Source organism: Anomaloglossus baeobatrachus, chromosome 2, assembly GCF_048569485.1.
Source record: "Anomaloglossus baeobatrachus isolate aAnoBae1 chromosome 2, aAnoBae1.hap1, whole genome shotgun sequence".
Lineage (NCBI taxonomy): Eukaryota > Metazoa > Chordata > Amphibia > Anura > Aromobatidae > Anomaloglossus > Anomaloglossus baeobatrachus.
In genome coordinates this window covers 593,050,456-593,070,287 of record NC_134354.1, presented here as the reverse complement: position 1 = coordinate 593,070,287, position 19,832 = coordinate 593,050,456, and the positions used below count along the sequence as shown (strand labels likewise).

General features: G+C 42.9%; 1 protein-coding gene across 3 annotated transcripts in view; it reads right to left on the bottom strand.

The window, feature by feature from the left end:
* Positions 1-19,832, bottom strand: part of KLF12 (KLF transcription factor 12) — a 306,275-nt gene that overhangs the window by 72,381 nt on the left and 214,062 nt on the right. For all 3 annotated transcript variants that reach the window (XM_075336814.1, XM_075336813.1, XM_075336815.1), the window contains exon 3: positions 3,875-4,415. In XM_075336814.1, coding sequence (XP_075192929.1) covers positions 3,875-4,415 — 541 coding nt within the window. The remainder of the gene's footprint in view (positions 1-3,874; positions 4,416-19,832) is intronic.

The following is a 19,832-nucleotide window of genomic DNA, read 5'->3' as shown; positions in this document are numbered from 1 at the left end:
TGGATCAAGAATGACCTCCTATCTGAGACACATTGAATAAAGGGATGAATACTGTGGGAATTCATGATACATTCTGTTAGTATATTGCAGGAAATAACGGTATGGCAGCCACATAAATTTACTTAGAGTGGCATGAGTGATGAATAGGGCAGGTTACTAAAGTCAATCTCACGCCATCCCTCAAGGGAGTATTCCCATCTCAAAGTTATCATATGATTAGAATATGCCATCAATGCCATCACTTATGGGGTTATACCAAGTATATAAGTAGGGAATACCATTGATCAAAGTTGACTAACCATTGGAATCTCCAGCGATCCTGAGGACACGGCTCTGCAGAACCCAGTCTGAATGGAACAGAAATGGAACATGCAAACCACCACTACGGTATGAGACTGCCTGAAATTGCCAAGCACAGTACTTGGAAATCTCCATAATGAATGAATGAATGAATGAATGAATGAATGAAAAGATGGGCATGCTCAACCTCTGCTCCATTTAGACGGAATCTACAAAGTCATGTCTTCGGATTGGTGGGGATGTAAGTAATCAAACCCCTGGAAATCAATAATGCATCCTCTTTCCTAGAGAAAGGGGACAATTTATATACTTGGCAACTTATATGCTTTGCCAATCCAAGCTCTATAACTGCCCACAGATTCTGAGAATGAAGGTGAGACGACATGGTCTCTGAGTGCCTCGCATGGGTTAACTTTCTTAACATTCAGCCAGACATGAAGACAGTTTGTTTATAGATGGGGGATCCCTCATTGTTCTAAAAAACTCTTGGGAGTTTAGTATTGAAGTTTTTGTTGACTCATGTAATTGTTTTGGCCACTGAAGGCCAGACACCCATATAACTCAATTATGCGAACTTCCCATTGTATTACTAAGGGGTGCTTCACACACAGTGAGCTCACTGCCGAGATTGCTGCTGAGTAACGCTTTTTGTGACGCAGCAGTGACCTTATTAGCGATCTCGCTGTGTGTGACAATGAGCAGCGATCTGGCCCCTGCTGCGAGATCGCTGCTCGTTACACACAGCCCTGGTTCGTTTTCTTCAAAGGCGCTCTCCCACTGTGACACACAGATCGCTGTGTGTGACAGCGAGAGAGCGACAAATGAAGCGAGCAGGGAGCAGGAGCCGGCGTCTGACAGCTGAGGTAAGCTTGTAACCAAGATAAACATCGGGTAACCAAGGTGGTTACCCGATATTTACCTTAGTTACCAGCCTCTGCAGCTCTCACGCTGCCTGTGCTGCCGGCTCCGGCTCTCTGCACATGTAGCTGCTGTACACATCGGGTTAATTAACCCGATGTGTACAGCAGCTAGGAGAGCAAGGAGCCAGCGCTAAGCAGTGTGCGCGGCTCCCTGCTCTCTGCACATGTAGCTGCATTACACATCGGGTTAATTAACCCGATGTGTACTGTAGCTAGGAGCAAGGAGCCAGCGCTCAGTGTGCGCGGCTCCCTGCTCCCTGCACACACAGCTAAGCAGTGTGCGCTGGTAACTAATGTAAACATCGGGTAACCATACCCGATGTTTACCTTAGTTACCAGTCTCCGCAGCTTCCAGACGGCGGCTCCGTGCAAGCGCAGCGTCGCTTGCACGTCGCTGCTGGCTGAGGGCTGTTCACTGGTCGCTGGTGAGATCTGCCTGTTTGACAGCTCACCAGCGACCATGTAGCGATGCAGCAGCGATCCTGACCAGGTCAGATCGCTGGTCGGATCGCTGCTGCATCGCTAAGTGTGAAGGTACCCTAAGTGAATTGCTAGATGTGATGTAATTTACCTGTCTCACCCTTGTCTCTGGATATTTGATATAGCTTGAAATTCATCCAATAAGAGAAGCAACCTTGTACAACCAATCCGATAAGGGCACAGTTTATCCTAAGGGAAGGTTATGGCTATAAAAGGTGACTTCCTGGAGTCACCAGGTTGTTGATGGATGTTGCATGATCCAGTCTAAGCTCTTAGGAGCTGGCTAGGGGATCTGAACCAGGATGCCTTGTGGACTCAGTCTAGGGACTTTGGCTCCGACTAGAGGATCACTTGGCTACATGGCTTCAATCTAGGGACTCCGATTCCGATTGGAAACCATACCACAGTCTAGGAATTTCGCCTCCGGATGTCAGGATTATATCATCATACCAGACTACTTAAGGAAGAAACCCAGGTTGGGACAATACAGTTACCTGGCTACAGACGTTGCAGACCTCAGCCAGCTTCCTAAATCTGGCGTTATTCCAGTCTCAGTGGGTGCCCGCCGAAAGCGGGGTGCTGCTGGAATGGAGTAAGTAGCCCTGGAAACTCTGAGGCACGGACCTTCTAATCCCTGGTGAGCCAGCAGAAGAGTGAGACTCTGTTGCCTGTTACATTTGTGTTTTTTGCTGGTTATGTGTTATGTGCCGTTAATTGTTTGGGGATCCAATAAAGTCTTAATATTGTGATTCCCTCACCCTGTGTTGTCTGAGTAGTGTTTGGCCCACGGTTAAGGAGGTCGGTGTTCATGTGGGATGAGCCCTGGGCCAAGCGGTCTTTCTAAAGGCGGCCGGGCCAGCGGACGAGAGCACTCACTGACCCCCGGGTCTCCACAGAAGGGTCTTTTACATCTGAGTCCCCTTTATAGCTTCAATGCACTTCCTAAGGATTGCTGTGGTGACACAGGTAAGACCCCTACAATCATACATTTATCATCTATCCTATACATAGGTGAGAAAAGTTGTTTATAGAATAACCAAGTTAATTCGAGAGAAAGGACTGTTGACTCCCGATGCAGCGGAGATCAATCCATGTTTGACTGAATATTTAGAAACATTGCATAGTCTCTGTATGTGAACAGCTTACATTGTCTATTTCTCTCATGATCAGTATTAATAAATCTATAAATCTGCACTGTGATTTAGTGCTTTACAACACACTTCTGTATATTCCCCTTAGAAAAACTCTTTGCAAACAACTCAAGTCCATGTCCCAGTGTGTATGCGGCTGTTGTGATGATTTATCCCAAGCTCTCTTTTGCCAGCTCTGCAGAAAACATCCATTATACCTTCTCTAAATATAGACGCAGGATTCACTTAGTCACAGAGTACTTGGGGATGAGATAAAATCTTCCATGGTGAATGACTGATGGCAGGACATGTCCACTGAACTGGGAACAACACTAATATTTATTCTAACCGGTACTTATAACAGTGAATGCATCTCTGCGTTTTGCCTTAGACAACATGGTTATATCTGCATGGCTATAATTAATTGGAGTATTGTTATACCCAATTATGTACATTTATCATAGCTATATTGGCTGTATTGGCAACTTTTGATTAGTTAGTATAATAGGGGGCTGAAGATTTATTTAAAGGGTAAAGGCCATGGCTGAATTGATATCTGGGTATTCATTGTAGGTACTACCTACGGCACTGAAGAACACAGACACGAGCAAGCTCCAGTGCAATAACAATACATGGGCCTTTTGCAGTCCAATATCTGATCATAATTCACAATTACACCTGTTTTGGAGGTAGAAATGGGCCCCCTTAACTCTTGGGTCGTTGTGCCACCACACAGGCTGCAACGATGATATGTCTGCCCCTGATCTAAGGGTTCATTACCAGGAGTCGAATATTGATCTCATTACAGTTTATGTAGCCCCGTCTAAAATTTCACTCACTGCTGACATAATTCTCTGTGTGTGTGTGTGTGTGTGTGTGTGTATGGATACTTGGGGCAAGGGGGAAATGATTTCCCAATGCTTGCTTTGCTGACCAGATGACTTGTCATACGACTGACCGATAATTGTTTTTACCTTTAAGTGAAACTAAAACATGGTGAAAATTAAAACAAACTTTTGATATAACAGGCTTGTCTGTATTTACCTTTAAGATGGCTTCTTCCATCCTCCAACAGAGGTACCACAATGGTAGAATTCATACTCCCTGGGGACCTCACTGCCGTATACACAACAGGAACAGACTGTACGACAACTGGTATTCTGTGAACATGACTCAGTTTGGTAGACTGCAAGTTCATAGGACTAGAAGGTGGGACGGGGTGAATGATGTGCAAAAACTGCTGTCCGCCAACTCCAGACGCTGAAGCCACAAGAGGCCCTGGAGTCAATACTGTTGGCACAGATGCTGTGGACGGTACCGTGGTTATCACTGTTGGTGAAGAAGCTGGACGGCTGGATGAAGATGAAGAATTCGAAGAAGGTGAGGCAACTGAAGTGGTAATGGACAGAGGAGAAGATGACACACCTCTCGGTGAGGATCTAGCCTTGTTTATCGATAAGTCCACTGGTTCGGTTTGTGTTTGAAAATGATCGGTGGCTAATAAATCCTCGGGAGGCTCTGCTTTCACATTGTTGAGGAGGAGGGGGACAGCTTCCATATCCTGGTAGCTGTGGACTTTTGGAGACTGTAATAAAAGAAAAAAGGGTTGTCAATATTGTTAAAATAGTCAGCATGTCAGTAAAATATTGTAAAATAAAACTGCAGATCAAACATAAGCTTATTATTATTTTTTATTATCATCATATCTAGTATTTCAGATCTTAAAAAAAAGAGTTGTAATAAAAATCTTATTAGCGGTGATTTATACTGCTCATAATTAAAGTTATTTAACTATTCTCCAGATAGCTTTTTAGCAAACCCATTAAACGTGAGGGCTTATATGTGCAGTTTAATATGAGAATTATATAGAAAATCAACTAATTAATGAGAATCTTTATAATCATTTCTATTTTATTATTTAAAAACGCAATAAAAACAATGTCATGAGTCCAATATTATCAGTGAGTGTATTAGCGGCAGTTACAAGCAGTATTCAGAAGAATGGAAGTATTTCCAATGTTTTGCGTACAACATACAGTATACGGCAGACTATTAATCCATGCCAGCACACATAGAATGTGGCATGAAGAGGCACTGGGCCTATAAGTGGATGTAAGTACCTTTCATATGTAAATGGAATTATGTTTGAAAAATGGCCCTTGAGGGACTTTTCACAGGTCTATATTTAAAGATGAAGGGGCCAATTCATTAAGACTGATGTTGTACATGTCAGTCTTAATGAGTGGATGTGAAGGGGCCAAATTACTAAGAGGTGTACCTCTTAATGAATTCAGTGCATCTTCTCAATGTCGTGTGCCTTCCCAGAAATGATCCTCCAATGAGGGACTAGAGTAATATTTCTTGATTACGTTTAAAGTGGTGTAACATTTGAGAAATTGAACAGGCGGGCGCCACCAAGCCACCTCCTGCTCATGGTCTGCCCACTTTGGTGATGCTTGTAGAGATCGATGTGATAAAATACACAAAATTTTGAGCAACATCACAATGCCCCAAATTTTGTGACTTTGATCCTTTAACATTAGAACTACTGAGGTAGTCATTTTGACTACTTTGCACCATGTATTTCTATATACCTCAAACTTTTTTGTACAGGATACAGCCAGGCCCCTTTTTGTTAGGCCTTGCTATCAGAGTTTCTGTCCCTACGTAGCGCGCAGTGGGGGTACGGCTTGGCAGCCCGCCTGATCTAATAGTATGGGCGTCACCTAATAGGCTGCGGGTTTGTGACTGTGCGTCTGCTAGTGTGAACAGTGCTCTATGCAAGCCACCAGTGTGCAGTTTTACCATCCAGCCATCACCTCCTCCATATTTGGAAGTGAGTGTGAATGGCTCCACCTGCACCTGTGTTGCCTCCACCTAGTGGGGGTTTAGCTGTATCCTGCTGGAGTAGTAGTAGTCTTTTGGCCTGAGCAATATACAGCTGCAATTCCATCTTGCTGTAAGTAATGATATTTTCTTTTTTGCTTTTTATATTATATATAGTGTAGGGACCTACAAGCATGAGGTTCCCGTGACGAGGGTTGTAGGCTTACGTCTTATGGCCATAACGCTAACAAAAAACCTCAAACTTTTTTGTACAGGATACAGCCAGGCCCCTTTTTGTTAGGCCTTGCTATCAGAGTTTCTGTCCCTACGTAGCGCGCAGTGGGGGTACGGCTTGGCAGCCCGCCTGATCTAATAGTATGGGCGTCACCTAATAGGCTGCGGGTTTGTGACTGTGCGTCTGCTAGTGTGAACAGTGCTCTATGCAAGCCACCAGTGTGCAGTTTTACCATCCAGCCATCACCTCCTCCATATTTGGAAGTGAATGTGAATGGCTCCACCTGCACCTGTGTTGCCTCCACCTAGTGGGGGTTTAGCTGTATCCTGCTGGAGTAGTAGTAGTCTTTTGGCCTGAGCAATATACAGCTGCAATTCCATCTTGCTGTAAGTAATGATATTTTCTTTTTTGCTTTTTATATTATATATAGTGTAGGGACCTACAAGCATGAGGTTCCCGTGACGAGGGTTGTAGGCTTACGTCTTATGGCCATAACGCTAACAAAAAACCTCAAACTTTTTTGTACAGGATACAGCCAGGCCCCTTTTTGTTAGGCCTTGCTATCAGAGTTTCTGTCCCTACGTAGCGCGCAGTGGGGGTACGGCTTGGCAGCCCGCCTGATCTAATAGTATGGGCGTCACCTAATAGGCTGCGGGTTTGTGACTGTGCGTCTGCTAGTGTGAACAGTGCTCTATGCAAGCCACCAGTGTGCAGTTTTACCATCCAGCCATCACCTCCTCCATATTTGGAAGTGAGTGTGAATGGCTCCACCTGCACCTGTGTTGCCTCCACCTAGTGGGGGTTTAGCTGTATCCTGCTGGAGTAGTAGTAGTCTTTTGGCCTGAGCAATATACAGCTGCAATTCCATCTTGCTGTAAGTAATGATATTTTCTTTTTTGCTTTTTATATTATATATAGTGTAGGGACCTACAAGCATGAGGTTCCCGTGACGAGGGTTGTAGGCTTACGTCTTATGGCCATAACGCTAACAAAAAACCTCAAACTTTTTTGTACAGGATACAGCCAGGCCCCTTTTTGTTAGGCCTTGCTATCAGAGTTTCTGTCCCTACGTAGCGCGCAGTGGGGGTACGGCTTGGCAGCCCGCCTGATCTAATAGTATGGGCGTCACCTAATAGGCTGCGGGTTTGTGACTGTGCGTCTGCTAGTGTGAACAGTGCTCTATGCAAGCCACCAGTGTGCAGTTTTACCATCCAGCCATCACCTCCTCCATATTTGGAAGTGAATGTGAATGGCTCCACCTGCACCTGTGTTGCCTCCACCTAGTGGGGGTTTAGCTGTATCCTGCTGGAGTAGTAGTAGTCTTTTGGCCTGAGCAATATACAGCTGCAATTCCATCTTGCTGTAAGTAATGATATTTTCTTTTTTGCTTTTTATATTATATATAGTGTAGGGACCTACAAGCATGAGGTTCCCGTGACGAGGGTTGTAGGCTTACGTCTTATGGCCATAACGCTAACAAAAAACCTCAAACTTTTTTGTACAGGATACAGCCAGGCCCCTTTTTGTTAGGCCTTGCTATCAGAGTTTCTGTCCCTACGTAGCGCACAGTGGGGGTACGGCTTGGCAGCCCGCCTGATCTAATAGTATGGGCGTCACCTAATAGGCTGCGGGTTTGTGACTGTGCGTCTGCTAGTGTGAACAGTGCTCTATGCAAGCCACCAGTGTGCAGTTTTACCATCCAGCCATCACCTCCTCCATATTTGGAAGTGAGTGTGAATGGCTCCACCTGCACCTGTGTTGCCTCCACCTAGTGGGGGTTTAGCTGTATCCTGCTGGAGTAGTAGTAGTCTTTTGGCCTGAGCAATATACAGCTGCAATTCCATCTTGCTGTAAGTAATGATATTTTCTTTTTTGCTTTTTATAATATACCATGTATTTCTATATAGGTGTCACGAGTCCAGTAGTTCTAGTGTTAAGGACTGGGTGATTTTTTTTTCTGTTTTGGGTCTTTTGTTTTTCCCTTCCTCTATTTCAACTTTTTTATTTTTCCGTTGCTATAGCCATGTGAAGGCTTGTTTTTCTGCAAGGATGAGTTGTACTTTTCAATGACATCACCCATTTTATCATATGATGTAATGGCAAGTAGGAAAAAAATTCCTAGTGTGGTGAAATAATAAAAAAGTGAAATTCTGGAATTGTTTTTTTGGTTTATTTTTATTTACCATAAAACTGAGTAAGACTCTCCAGATCAGTAGGATTATGGAAATATCAAACATGTATAGTTTTTGTTTTATTTAAGCGGTGGAAAAAAAATTCAGATATTTTGCACAAAAAAAAAACCGGGAAAACAAAACCAAAACTTTTAAAGGACTTTGAGAGCAGTAACTTATTCAATTTTGGGGATATGGTGTTGAATGGGGCTTGTGTTTTTTGTGCCCTGAGCTGATGTTTTTATGGATATTATTTTGTGGCATATATAATGTTTTGATCATCTGTTATTACATTTTCTTCTTCTGGTGACCGAAAAACTGCAATTCTTTGGTTTTGATGTTTTTTAGAATGCAGCGATACCATATAGGAGTATTTTTTAGTTGGTGGATGATTTTAACTTTTATATAGTTTTTTTCACATTCTTTAAAACATTTTTCATTTACTTTTTACTGCCTTTGAACCTAACAAGTGTGATTACTTGTTTTCTATATATAGAAGAAATCAGTCTCTTATGAATGCCGGCCACGGGCTGGTTTTCACAGGAGTTCTGCGATGACAGACACAGCAGACCCCTGGCTGTCATAATAACACATCTGCGTCCCGCGATCAAGTCGAGATTGACCACTTTAAGAGTTTAAGAGCCGTGGGCGGAGCAGCACTCTGCCTGTGTCACTTAGGGGAAATGAAGGCTGAATAATTCAGCTCATCTACAGGGAATGATACGGGCTCGGCGAGCGAGCCCGTATCAAAAGCAAAAAGACCACTTATGTCGCGCATATCAAAAACAAGAAAAAAAAAAGTGAACACATAAAATAGACTTAAAAATAGGTGCAAATGGAAAATGAATAAGGTACAAACAAAAAAAAAAAGCGTAAAACACCAAAAACTCAACAAAAAAAACAGACGCAGAAACAATAATTAGGCCCATGATGCTTTGCAGAAAGGCTCAGTTAACTATACAAATTTGAGGTGGGGGCAGTTAAATGAAACAACACAGATATCCATCAACCAAATGCCTGTTAGCATGACTGCTATTCCGACTATTCTCTTTCCAGACACATGCACACTTAGCTCAGCCATCTGTGTATGTGTTCTGACTAGAAAGAAAGGAGGAAGCCACTGCCAGGCATCTAGGATAATGGATTATCTCAGGTGAAACACACTGAATTGTCCTTTCCCATAATATCTGCCAGCAGTGAAAAGTCAAGACTCCTAATACACATTAGATGGCTGGATGGTATTGCCAAAATTCGCAGATTAGGATGAAATTCATCTTAGGCCTCTTTAACACTACGATTTTCAATGTTTCACTGCATTATGCATTACTAGAGTTCCTGGCACAAATGTTAAACCTACTGAGAGGCTCTAATTCATTCAGTGAAGACCAGTGTTTTTGGCAAACCAGTGTACATTGAGTGTACCTTATCTTGTTGTATGGAATAGCACAGGATATTGTGGTATTTAAAACAGAGTCATCCAGTATAAACAGTGTACTATGCGGTGAACTCTAGAGTGACAGGACTGTGATGATCTTCACAGACACTATCGGTTGCTCAACGCAATTACACAAAAAAGTGATTTTTGGCATTACATCATTTTCAGCAAGCACCACCAAAGTGCTTGCTGAAAGCAAGCACCACCTGGTAGGACTAGGGCCGCCATCAGGGCATTACTACTGAGCTGGTGTACCGGGCACGGTGAAGAGAGGCGGCCCGGCCAGGTCTGGGGTAAACACTTATCTTTATTAAACCCCAGGCAGGACAGGCCCCTTCTCTTCACCAGGCCCCAGTCACAGCAGCAGCAGAGGGGCCCCGCAGTGTTGCTTCACTACCAGACATAACTAATTTGTATGTGAAGGGGCGGAGCATGAAAATTAGCCATGTGCTGGAGTGCAGGCAGGGTCATTGGAGCAGAGCAGGGCGCCGGCGCATCATCACTGTAGAGAAAAAAAATGGCACTTCCTTGTAGGGATGTCAAGAGAAATAGGGGTGCTCTTCAGGTTCCAAAGCCGTACAATGTAATTAAACAAGGCACTGCCGAACTTGAAAGTGATGCAAGTTTATTTAATGTGCATGAAAAAAACGTTTTCGGTCCACAATGGACCTTCCTCAGTTGCACATTAGTGGAGTGATCTGGAGGCACAGGATGGCGTGAAGCTCGGTATCCACAGCTGCATGTTGGCAGCCCCATGCAGCGGTGGATACCACGATTCACGCCATCCTGTGCCTCCAGTTCACTCCACTAATGTGCAACTGAGGTAGGTCCGTTGTGGACCGAAAATGTTTTTTTCATGCACATTAAATAAACTTGCATCACTTTCAAGTTCGGGAGTGCCTTGTTTAATTACATTGTACGGCGCATCATCACTGGGCAGTGCAGCAGGGTGGTGAGGTCATCACTCTTAGACCTCATTACACTCCTGCAACAGCGGCTGAGGTGGTGAGGAAGCGGCAGCCAGCGGGGACAGGTAAGCACTCTAAGCACTCTAAGCTTCAGACGATCGCGGGGGTAGGGGGAGGTGATGTACTGCGGTGTCCCACCCACACGTGGCCCGCCCACTCTCGCTCGCTTGCTGATCCCTGCCAGGGGGGCGCTGATCTCTGCCCTTGGCCGCCCGCCAACCGCAGGCCAGCCGACACCAACCCCTGACTTGCTTCAGCTAGATCAGGGGTGGGGAACCTCCGGCCCGTGGTCTCATGCCTCCCTTGCTCTGGGCCTCCTGCCTCCCTGCTGTGAGCCTCCTACCTCTCTGCTGTGAGCCTCCTGCCTCTCTGCTGTGAGCCTCCTGCCTCTCTGCTGTGAGCCTCCTGCCTCCCTGCGGTGAGCCTCCTGCCTCCCTGCGGTGAGCCTCCTGCCTCCCTGCGGTGAGCCTCCTGCCTCCCTGCGGTGAGCCTCCTGCCTCCCGTGGTGCGCCTCCTGCCTCCCGTGGTGCTATATTATATATAATATATATATATATATATATAATGTCCCCAGCCCGTGCTGTGATGTATGTGCCTTCAGTGTCTCCTACATGATGTATATAATTTACCAATCTGTTGACTGCGCTCCATACCGAGACAAGACAGCAGACAAATATGCCAGGAGGCCCCCAGGGTTGGGACATATATACCCGGAGGAGGACATATTCATCAGGAATGGTCAAACCAGGCTGGGAACATATATACCCGCATATGCCCAGAAGAGGGATGCATAATAATAATAGCCATATACACTATATATACACGCACAGTATATATATAAGGTAGAATATATTTTGGTTTTTCACAGTGTGCCCTTTAATATGTGGCATCAATAACACAATAGTTCTGTCATTACAGCTGTTAATGATCTTGGGTAATTATGTCACAACACCTTTTAAAAGTGTGAACTCTTGTGATAACATGCAATATCTCCCATTTTGTTAGTTAGGGCTGCATTGCAGGGTTGTGAGATCCCACAAACCGGAAGGTTGGACCTCACAAAGTCATGTCATACAGAGGCAGTTTAGAAACAGTTTTGAGTAAAAAAAAAATATTAGAGAGATTTAGAGAAGTGATAAGTAGAAAAGGCAGCCATACCGAGATGATAGGAAAAAAGAAGCTGGTAAAAAATGGCAGCGGATATAAGGTTCTCACCAATGCCTGTTACACAGTGCACAGAGTTGCACAGATCTGGGTATGCTCACTGTTTAAATCCAGTCACTACTGAAAATCGTAAGTGGAATTGTCATATATTTGACTCCTATTGGTCTGATATTGATGTCATAAGCCAGGAAAACGCATTTAAAGGGTTATTCCCATCTCAGTCTTTCATGGCATAGCAATAATTCCATCTAGTCTTCAACTGCAGGATGGGGAGCAATAGAAGCAGAAAAGAGTGGCTGAGCTATGCAGTTTCTGTTACTTCTATTAATTTTTAAGGGAATAGTCAATGAAGGGCATTATTACATTATTTAATGATTGCCTATTGCTATGGGACCAAAAGAAAAAAAAATGGAGTGTTCCTTAAACATTGTGGTTCAGAAAAAGGAAAATGAAAAAATAATAATACAGATGAATAGTGTTAAGCTGCAATGCCAGATAATGCCCATGGACTGTAACAGCGTGGCTTTTGGTAAATAAATTATTCTTTAAGAGCTAACTGTACTTTTCAAGTAACTTTTTTCAGAATAGTCTGTCCCCTGTGTGTGTTCGAGGAATAACACTACTTATGGCCATTATACAGTTAGGCCCAGAAATATTTTGCCATTGACAAAATCTTAATGATGTGAGCTCTTTTCTGCATGCCGCTATTTTTTATTTAAAATTTAACAACAGAGATTAAATTGGACTGTAGACTTTCACGGGTTCTTCACTTGGATGAATGTTGTGATTGGGTTTTTCTTTACCATGTACGGGATTCTGCAATCATCCTCCACTTTTGTCTTCTGTGGACAGCCAGACTTTTTTGAGCTCCTAAGCTCACAAATGTACTTTTTTTTTTTTTTTGCAGCAGCATGTACCAAACTGTTGATCTGGCCACTCCTAACATTCGTGCTATCTCTCTGATGCATTTCTTCTTCTATGATTCAGCCTAACGATGGTCTCTTGCACTTCCATTGAAAGCTCCTTTGACCACATGTTGTGGGTTCCCAGCAACAGCTTTCATGTGGAAATGCTGCACCTGGAATCAGCTCCACACCTTTTACCTGTTTAACTGATGACGCAGTATAAAGGGAATAGCCCATACAGCCCATTATAGAGCTTTTGAGATAACTGTCTAATTAGTTTTGTCTCTTGAAAAAAAGGCAGCTGTATATTAAAAAGTTGTAATTACTAAATACTTACTTTAATTAGGATGCAAATACACTCAAAATAAAGCTGAGAGTCTGCACTTTAAGCCCATATTGATTATATAACTATCTTGAATATGTTTTGGTAAACAGATAAAATGCCAAATATTTCTGAACCTAACAGTATTACTCATATCCTGCACAGTCACCAGTTTTCTCCAAATGTAGACTAAAGGGGGCTTTACAGCCCCCGTCGTTTGTGCGTCACGGGCAAATCGCTGCCCGCGGCGCACAATATCATTAGGAGCAGTCACACGGACTTACCTGCCTAGCGACGTCGCTGTGGCCGGAGAACCGCCTCCTTTCTAAGGGGGTGCTTCGTGCGGCGTCACAGCGGTGTCACCAAGTGGCCGCCCAATAAAAGCGGAGGGGTGGAGATGAACGGCCATAACATCGCACCCACCTCCTTCCTTCCTCATTGCCGGCGGCTGCAGGTAAGCTGTAATTAGTCATTCACGAGGTGTCACACATAGCGATGTGTGCTGCATCGGGAACGACGAGCAACCTGCGTCCTCAACAATCAACGTTTTTTTTTTAAAAGGAACGAAGTGTCAACGATGGACGATTTGGTGAGTATTTTCCATCGTTAACGGTCGCTCGTTGGTGTCACATGCAACGACGTCGCTAACGATGCCGGATATGCGTCACGGAATCCGTGACCCCGGCAATATATCGTTAGATACATCATTACATGTAACGTGGGCTTTATCTTTAATGCAATTGACTTTACCTGGGAGGAGACCAACTTCTATGAGGTCTCCCATATACAGCACGGTACAATCTTTCCGCCTCTCCATTTGCCAGTTTTCTCACTCTGTTCCTCTCTCCCTAGCTCTACATAGAGTAAATTCAGTAGTATCATATGGCACCACAGACAGCCTGCAGTCTCTCTTGTCTGAGCAGTATGGATTTGATTTCAAGACGCTGAAGAGAGGAAAAAGTAACTGGATAAGTGACTAAGGAATCTAATTCCCCATATAAGATATACCATATTATGTTTTGGATAATTTCACAATATAGTTTTAACTAGCATCTACCTAAAACATACTGTATGTCTGTACTGCCTTTTTTTCTTAAAAGATTATTGAGAAATTTAGTCTCAGAGTAGTTTACTCTACCCTAGCCTGTTAGTTCAGCTATATAACTGATTTTACAATGTAAATACCTTAATGAACTAAAATCCCTTGCGCCAAGCTAAGTATAAAATATACAGTAGTCATAGCTGAAAGTTTTAGCACCCTTAAAATTGTTCCAGAATGTGAAGTATTTCTCCCAGAAAATTATTGCAATTACATGTTTTTTCATACACATTTATTTCCTTTGTGTGCATAGGAACAACACAAAAAAAAACAGAAAAGGCAAATTGGACATAATTTCACACAAAACTCCAAAAATAGGTCGGACAAAATTGTTGGAACTTTTCTAAAATGGTGGTAATCAACTTTGTTTCAAGCATGTAATGCTCTATCAAAGAAAATCACACCTGAAACCAGATAAAAATTGCAATAATCTCAAAGCTATGAGTCAATCTCCTGAGATCTTGATGTTCCTTTGTCCACTGTGCACAACATAATCAAGAAGTTTGAAACCCATAGCACTGTAACTAATCTCCCAGGATATGGGAGACAGAAAAAATTGATAAACGGTTGCAAAGCAGGATAAACAGCCCCAATCAAGTTTGAAAGAAATTCAAGCTGTCCTGCAGGCTCAAGGTACATCAGTGTCAGAGAGAACTATCCATTCACATTTGAATAAAGTTAAATGCTATGGCTGGAGACCAAGAAAAACCTCACTGCTGATATAGAGGAGATAGAGACATAGAAAACCTAGATTGCAGTTTTCCAAAATGTATGTCAGTAAACCAAAATCCTTCTGGAAAAGCATCTTTTGGACAGATGAGACCAAGAGTGTTTTGGTAAAGCACATTGTTCTAATGTTTATCAAAATATGCCCTAGGATGCAAACTCAGCTTTCTGACACTGAGCAATACAATGCGACCCAAAATCTTTTGGTAATCTTTACATTTCATGATGCCTTGCACACAGCCAAGGCACCCAGTGCCAAAGGCAGCAAAACAGTTTTGAACCTTCACCATATTTGACTGCAGGTACAGTGTTCTTCTCTTTGTAGGCCTCATTCTGTTTTCGGTAAACAATAGAATGATGTGCTTTGCCAAAAACCTGTATCTTGGTCTCATCTGTCCACAAGATGCTTTCCCCGAAGGATTCTGCAGTCTAGTTTTTTTTATGTATTTGTGTCAGCAGTGGGATCCTTCACATGCTTCTCCATAGCGTTTCATTTCATTCAAATGTAGATTGGTAGTTCACGCTGAAATTGATGCACCCTGAGCCTGCAGGACAGCATTAATTTCTTTGGAATTTTATTGGGGCTTCTTATTCACCATCAGGACTACCCTGTGTTGCAACCTTTCATCAACTTTTCTCTGCCGTCTACATCCAAGGAGACTAGCTACAGTGCCATGGGTTGTAAATTTTTTGATTATGTTGCACACCATAGACAAAGGAACAAGTCCTAAGACAGTTTTCTGCTCTTCTTTCTGTTCTCTATGGTTAGTGTAGTACACACAGACACACAATGCAAAGATTGAGTCAACTTCTCCCCTTTTTATCTGGTTTTAGGTGTGATTTTCATATTGCCCACACCTGTTACTTGCCACGAGTGAGTTTGAATGAGCATCACGTGCTTGAAACAAAGTTGTTTACCCACAATTTTGGAAAGGTGCCAACAATCTTGTCTGGGCTATTTTGGGGGTTCGTGCGAAATTATATCCAATTTGCTTTTTTGTCTTTTGTTTCATGTGTTGTTCCAATACACCCAAAGGAAATAAACATGTGTATGACAAAATGCTTCATTTTGTGGAACACTTTCCAAGGTGCCAACACTTGTCATGACTGTACATGTTTGGTATCTACAAACTCATAATAACATGCTGAATCATACTGCCATGTCAGTTTTATCACATAGTGAACATATGGTAAATTATGAATAAAAAAAAAAGACCATTGTAGAATTGGACTATTTTTGCAATTTCACTGCACTTGGAATTTTTTTCCAATTTTCCCATATGATATGTAAAAGAATGAATGGTGTAACACAAAAACAAGCCCTCATATGACTCTCATATGACTATACTGATGGAAAAATAAAAAAGTTATGTCTTGTGGAAGAAAGGGAGGAAAAAGAGCTAGTTGGTGAAGGAGTTAAGTTGAGGGTGCCAACAATTTTGTCCAGTCCATTATTGAAGTTGTGTGAAATTATGTCCAATTTTCATTTTTATTTCTGTGCTTTTTGTTCTTGTTCCAATACATACAAAGAACACAAGCATGTGTATAACAAAACGTGTGCAAGGCTATGTGCCTACGGGGACATTGTCCTGCGGATATATCCGCAAGACATTCCGCAGGTGCTCCCAGAAATCCGCAACAGAACTTTCTCTGTTTCAATGCTGCGGATATACAGCGGAATGTCGTGCGGATATGGTGCGGGCATTCTGCATTGAGGATACAGTACCATGGCTTCGGCACTGCATCCTCAATGCAGAACAAGTGCTCTAGTGATCGGGGTGCTCATACTTACCTCCATCATGCAGCACCTCGCTTTCCGGCGGCCGGGTCACTGTCAGGCAGCGTCTGGTTCACTGTGCTGGAGGTGGGCGGGCCTGAACTAGCTCCGGCTGTCACATGACCGGAGCTCGTGCAGGCCCCGCCCACCTCTTCCTTCCTGTACCTGGCTGGATCTACCGCGCTGCTGCCGCTGCCGTTACACCAGACGGAGAAAGTGACTCGGGTCTCTATCAAGGCAGGTGAGTAAATGGGACCCTGCGGAGAAATCCGCAACAATAATTTACATGCTGCAGATTTTTCCGCACGAAAATCCGCACGATTTCCGCTGCGGAAAAATCCGCAGCGTGGGCACAGCATTTCCCAAATGCCATAGAAATGGCTGGGGAGTAGCTGTGCTGCAGATTTCTGGAAAATCCGCGGCTTTTCCGCGAGAAATACGCGGCAAAGTCTGCGCATTTTCCGCAGCGTGGGCACATAGCCTAAGGGTATGAAGCGTTTTGAGCTGCAGCGTTTTCATGCCAAAATGCATGCGTTTTGCTTTTCCATAATAGTCTATGGAAAATGGGGATTTCTAGACCACACTTTGCGTTTTAAAACGCTGCATTTAATTTGCATATTTTGTGGCAAAAACCATGCGTTCAAAGAAGCAGCATGTCAATTGTTTTTGCCATTTTAGGAGCGTTTTGCTAACATTGAAGTCAATGAGAAATGGCAAAAACCAAGAAACTTCAAATTTCCTGCGTTTTACCTGCTTTTTAGGTGCAGAAAACATGCGTTTTGGACTTCAATAACGCATGCTTTTCTGACATTAAAATAATGGTATAATATGTCCCTTTACACACACACACATAGTCCGACAATTAAATTAAAGAAAATTATGATTTTATTGCTATTTTAGTATTAAATATTATAAAACCGCTATAATTTCATGAAATAACTTTTTTCTTTATTAATTTACAAATTATAAATGTATTGGTTTTTTTTCTCTTTTTTCATTCTGTTTGACTGTGTAAACTTTATTTAGCAGTGTCTTGATGTTCAAAACGCATCTGTCAAAACGCAGGTGAAAAAGTATGTAAAAAGCGCTGAAAACGCATCTAAAGCGCAGTAAATACGCATGTGTTTTTAGCGCTAAATTTCTGGAAACGGCAACTTTGGCTAAATCAATTAAGGCAAAAACGTGCGTTCTAACCTGCAAGTAGCATGACGCAGAGTGCAGTCATAGCCTAATTGAAATAGTTTTCTGGGGAGTAATATTTAATATTCTATGCATAATGGTTTACCTATAGCTGAATGTAGGTTGTGATATCTCTGGGAAAGAAAAGAAAAGGAGGCCATGCAGTTCAACCTATTGCATTGTATACAGTTTGCTCTAAAACTGAAAGGGAGGGCAAAATTCGCAAAATTTTAATACAATATTAAAAACTTAAGACAAAATTATGAAATAAATGGATATGTTAACTTGTTTTGCAAATGAAAACACAAAGTCAAGTTCCAATGATTAGGACAATTCAACAAAAGAGAATAACATTTAACATATCACAGCACAGATCAATATATAGTATCATAATATTGTTATACTTGCTGTGTACAATATTGTTTCTTAAAAAAAAAAATCACCCTTTATTTCTGATTGTTTCTCTATAAATACCAATAAACACACCATTACAAATAATAGAATCTGAAAAGGTTGCAAAACAATTTAGTAACATTGTATCATGTAGTTCCAGTAAATCACCACTTGGAGGAGCTATAACATATTAGATTACGCAGCTAACGGATTTATGTACGATTGCAGTCCCTCAGCAGGGGACTATTAGAAAAGCTGCAAAAATCTCACCCAATCTCAAGTCTACAACTGATAAATAACTTTTCGATATACATTCAAAACCTAGATTATTAATTGTGCATGTATTTGAATTAATTTAAATATATAGATATTCAGAGCCCAAGTTTGAAAATGTGCCTGTACCCTCACTTATCATACAGAGGTCTAGTAAATACCATTTCCCAGAAAATAACACAGGATCTTTTATTATTTTTGGCTGCAAAAGATATGCTTATTTTTTTCGGGGGGGGGGGTTGTCTTATATTTTGTATTGTCATCAGTGATTGGGTCGCCTGTTAGTGAAAAATGAATATTCACCCCTTTCCCACCCATAATCCTGCCCGCATCAGTGATTGGAACTTGTGGTAATGAAAAAAATATTCAACCCCTTCCTCCGCCCACCTTTCTGCGTCGGCGTCAGTAATTAAAACAGTGTCATATTTACAAGAATCGCAGCGCAATGCTCGCACTGCCCAGCGGCTCTTCTGACCAGAGTATGTCAGTGTGTATTTCTATGCAGCTGTTATGCTCAGCTGAGGAGAGAAGATGGCCAGTCTGAGGATTGTAATGCCATCCTCGGGCTGTAGCAAGTCTGACTTAATATCTGATGCCGGCACCGGGGGGTAGGCGAGGGAAGGAGGTGAATATTTATTTTTTCATTAACACAAGTTACAATCACTGAAGCCGGCAGTGGGGTGGGCGGGATTATGGGCAGGGGATGGGGTGATCATTCCATTAACTAAATGGCACGTGACAAACTTCGGGGCTTCCAGCAACATAATGGGGCAATATACACCAATAAAAATTACATATTCTGAAATGGCTGCCCAAGCCCTATTTCAGGATATCATTAGTACGAGGATTCACAACTAAAGGACGCGTTACACGCAACGACATCGCTAACGAGATATCGTTGGGGTCACAGAATTCGTTACGCACAACCGGCCTCGTTAGCGACGTCGTTGCATGACACCTACGAGCGACTGCTAACGATTAGAAATACTCACCAAATCGTTGATCGTTGACACATCGTTCCTTTCCCAAATATCGTTGCTGGTGCTGGACGCAGGTTGTTCATCGTTCCTGAGCCAGCACACATCGCTATGTGTGGCACCCCGGGAACGACAAACAACAGCGTTCCTGCGTCCTCCGGCAACGAGATGGGGGTGTCACTAATGCAGCTGGTCTCCACCCTTCCGCTTCTATTTGCGGGCCGCTCTGTGACGTCGCTGTGACGGCGCACAAACCTCCCCCTTAACAAAGAGGTTGTTCGCCGTCCACAGCGACGTCGCTAGGAAGGTAAGTGTATGTGACGCGTTCTAGCAATATTGTTCGTCACGGGCAACGATTTGCCCGTGACACACAAACGACGGGGGCGGGTGTAATTGCTAGCGATGTCGCAGCGTGTATAGCGCCCTTAAGTCTTATTTTGGGAGTAGGACTTATATTTTAAGTATACTCCAAAAAGGGTGGAAAATCCTGCTAGGGCTTATTTTCAGGGTATGATTTTTGGGGAAACATGGTAGGTTTGGTGCAGTATGTAC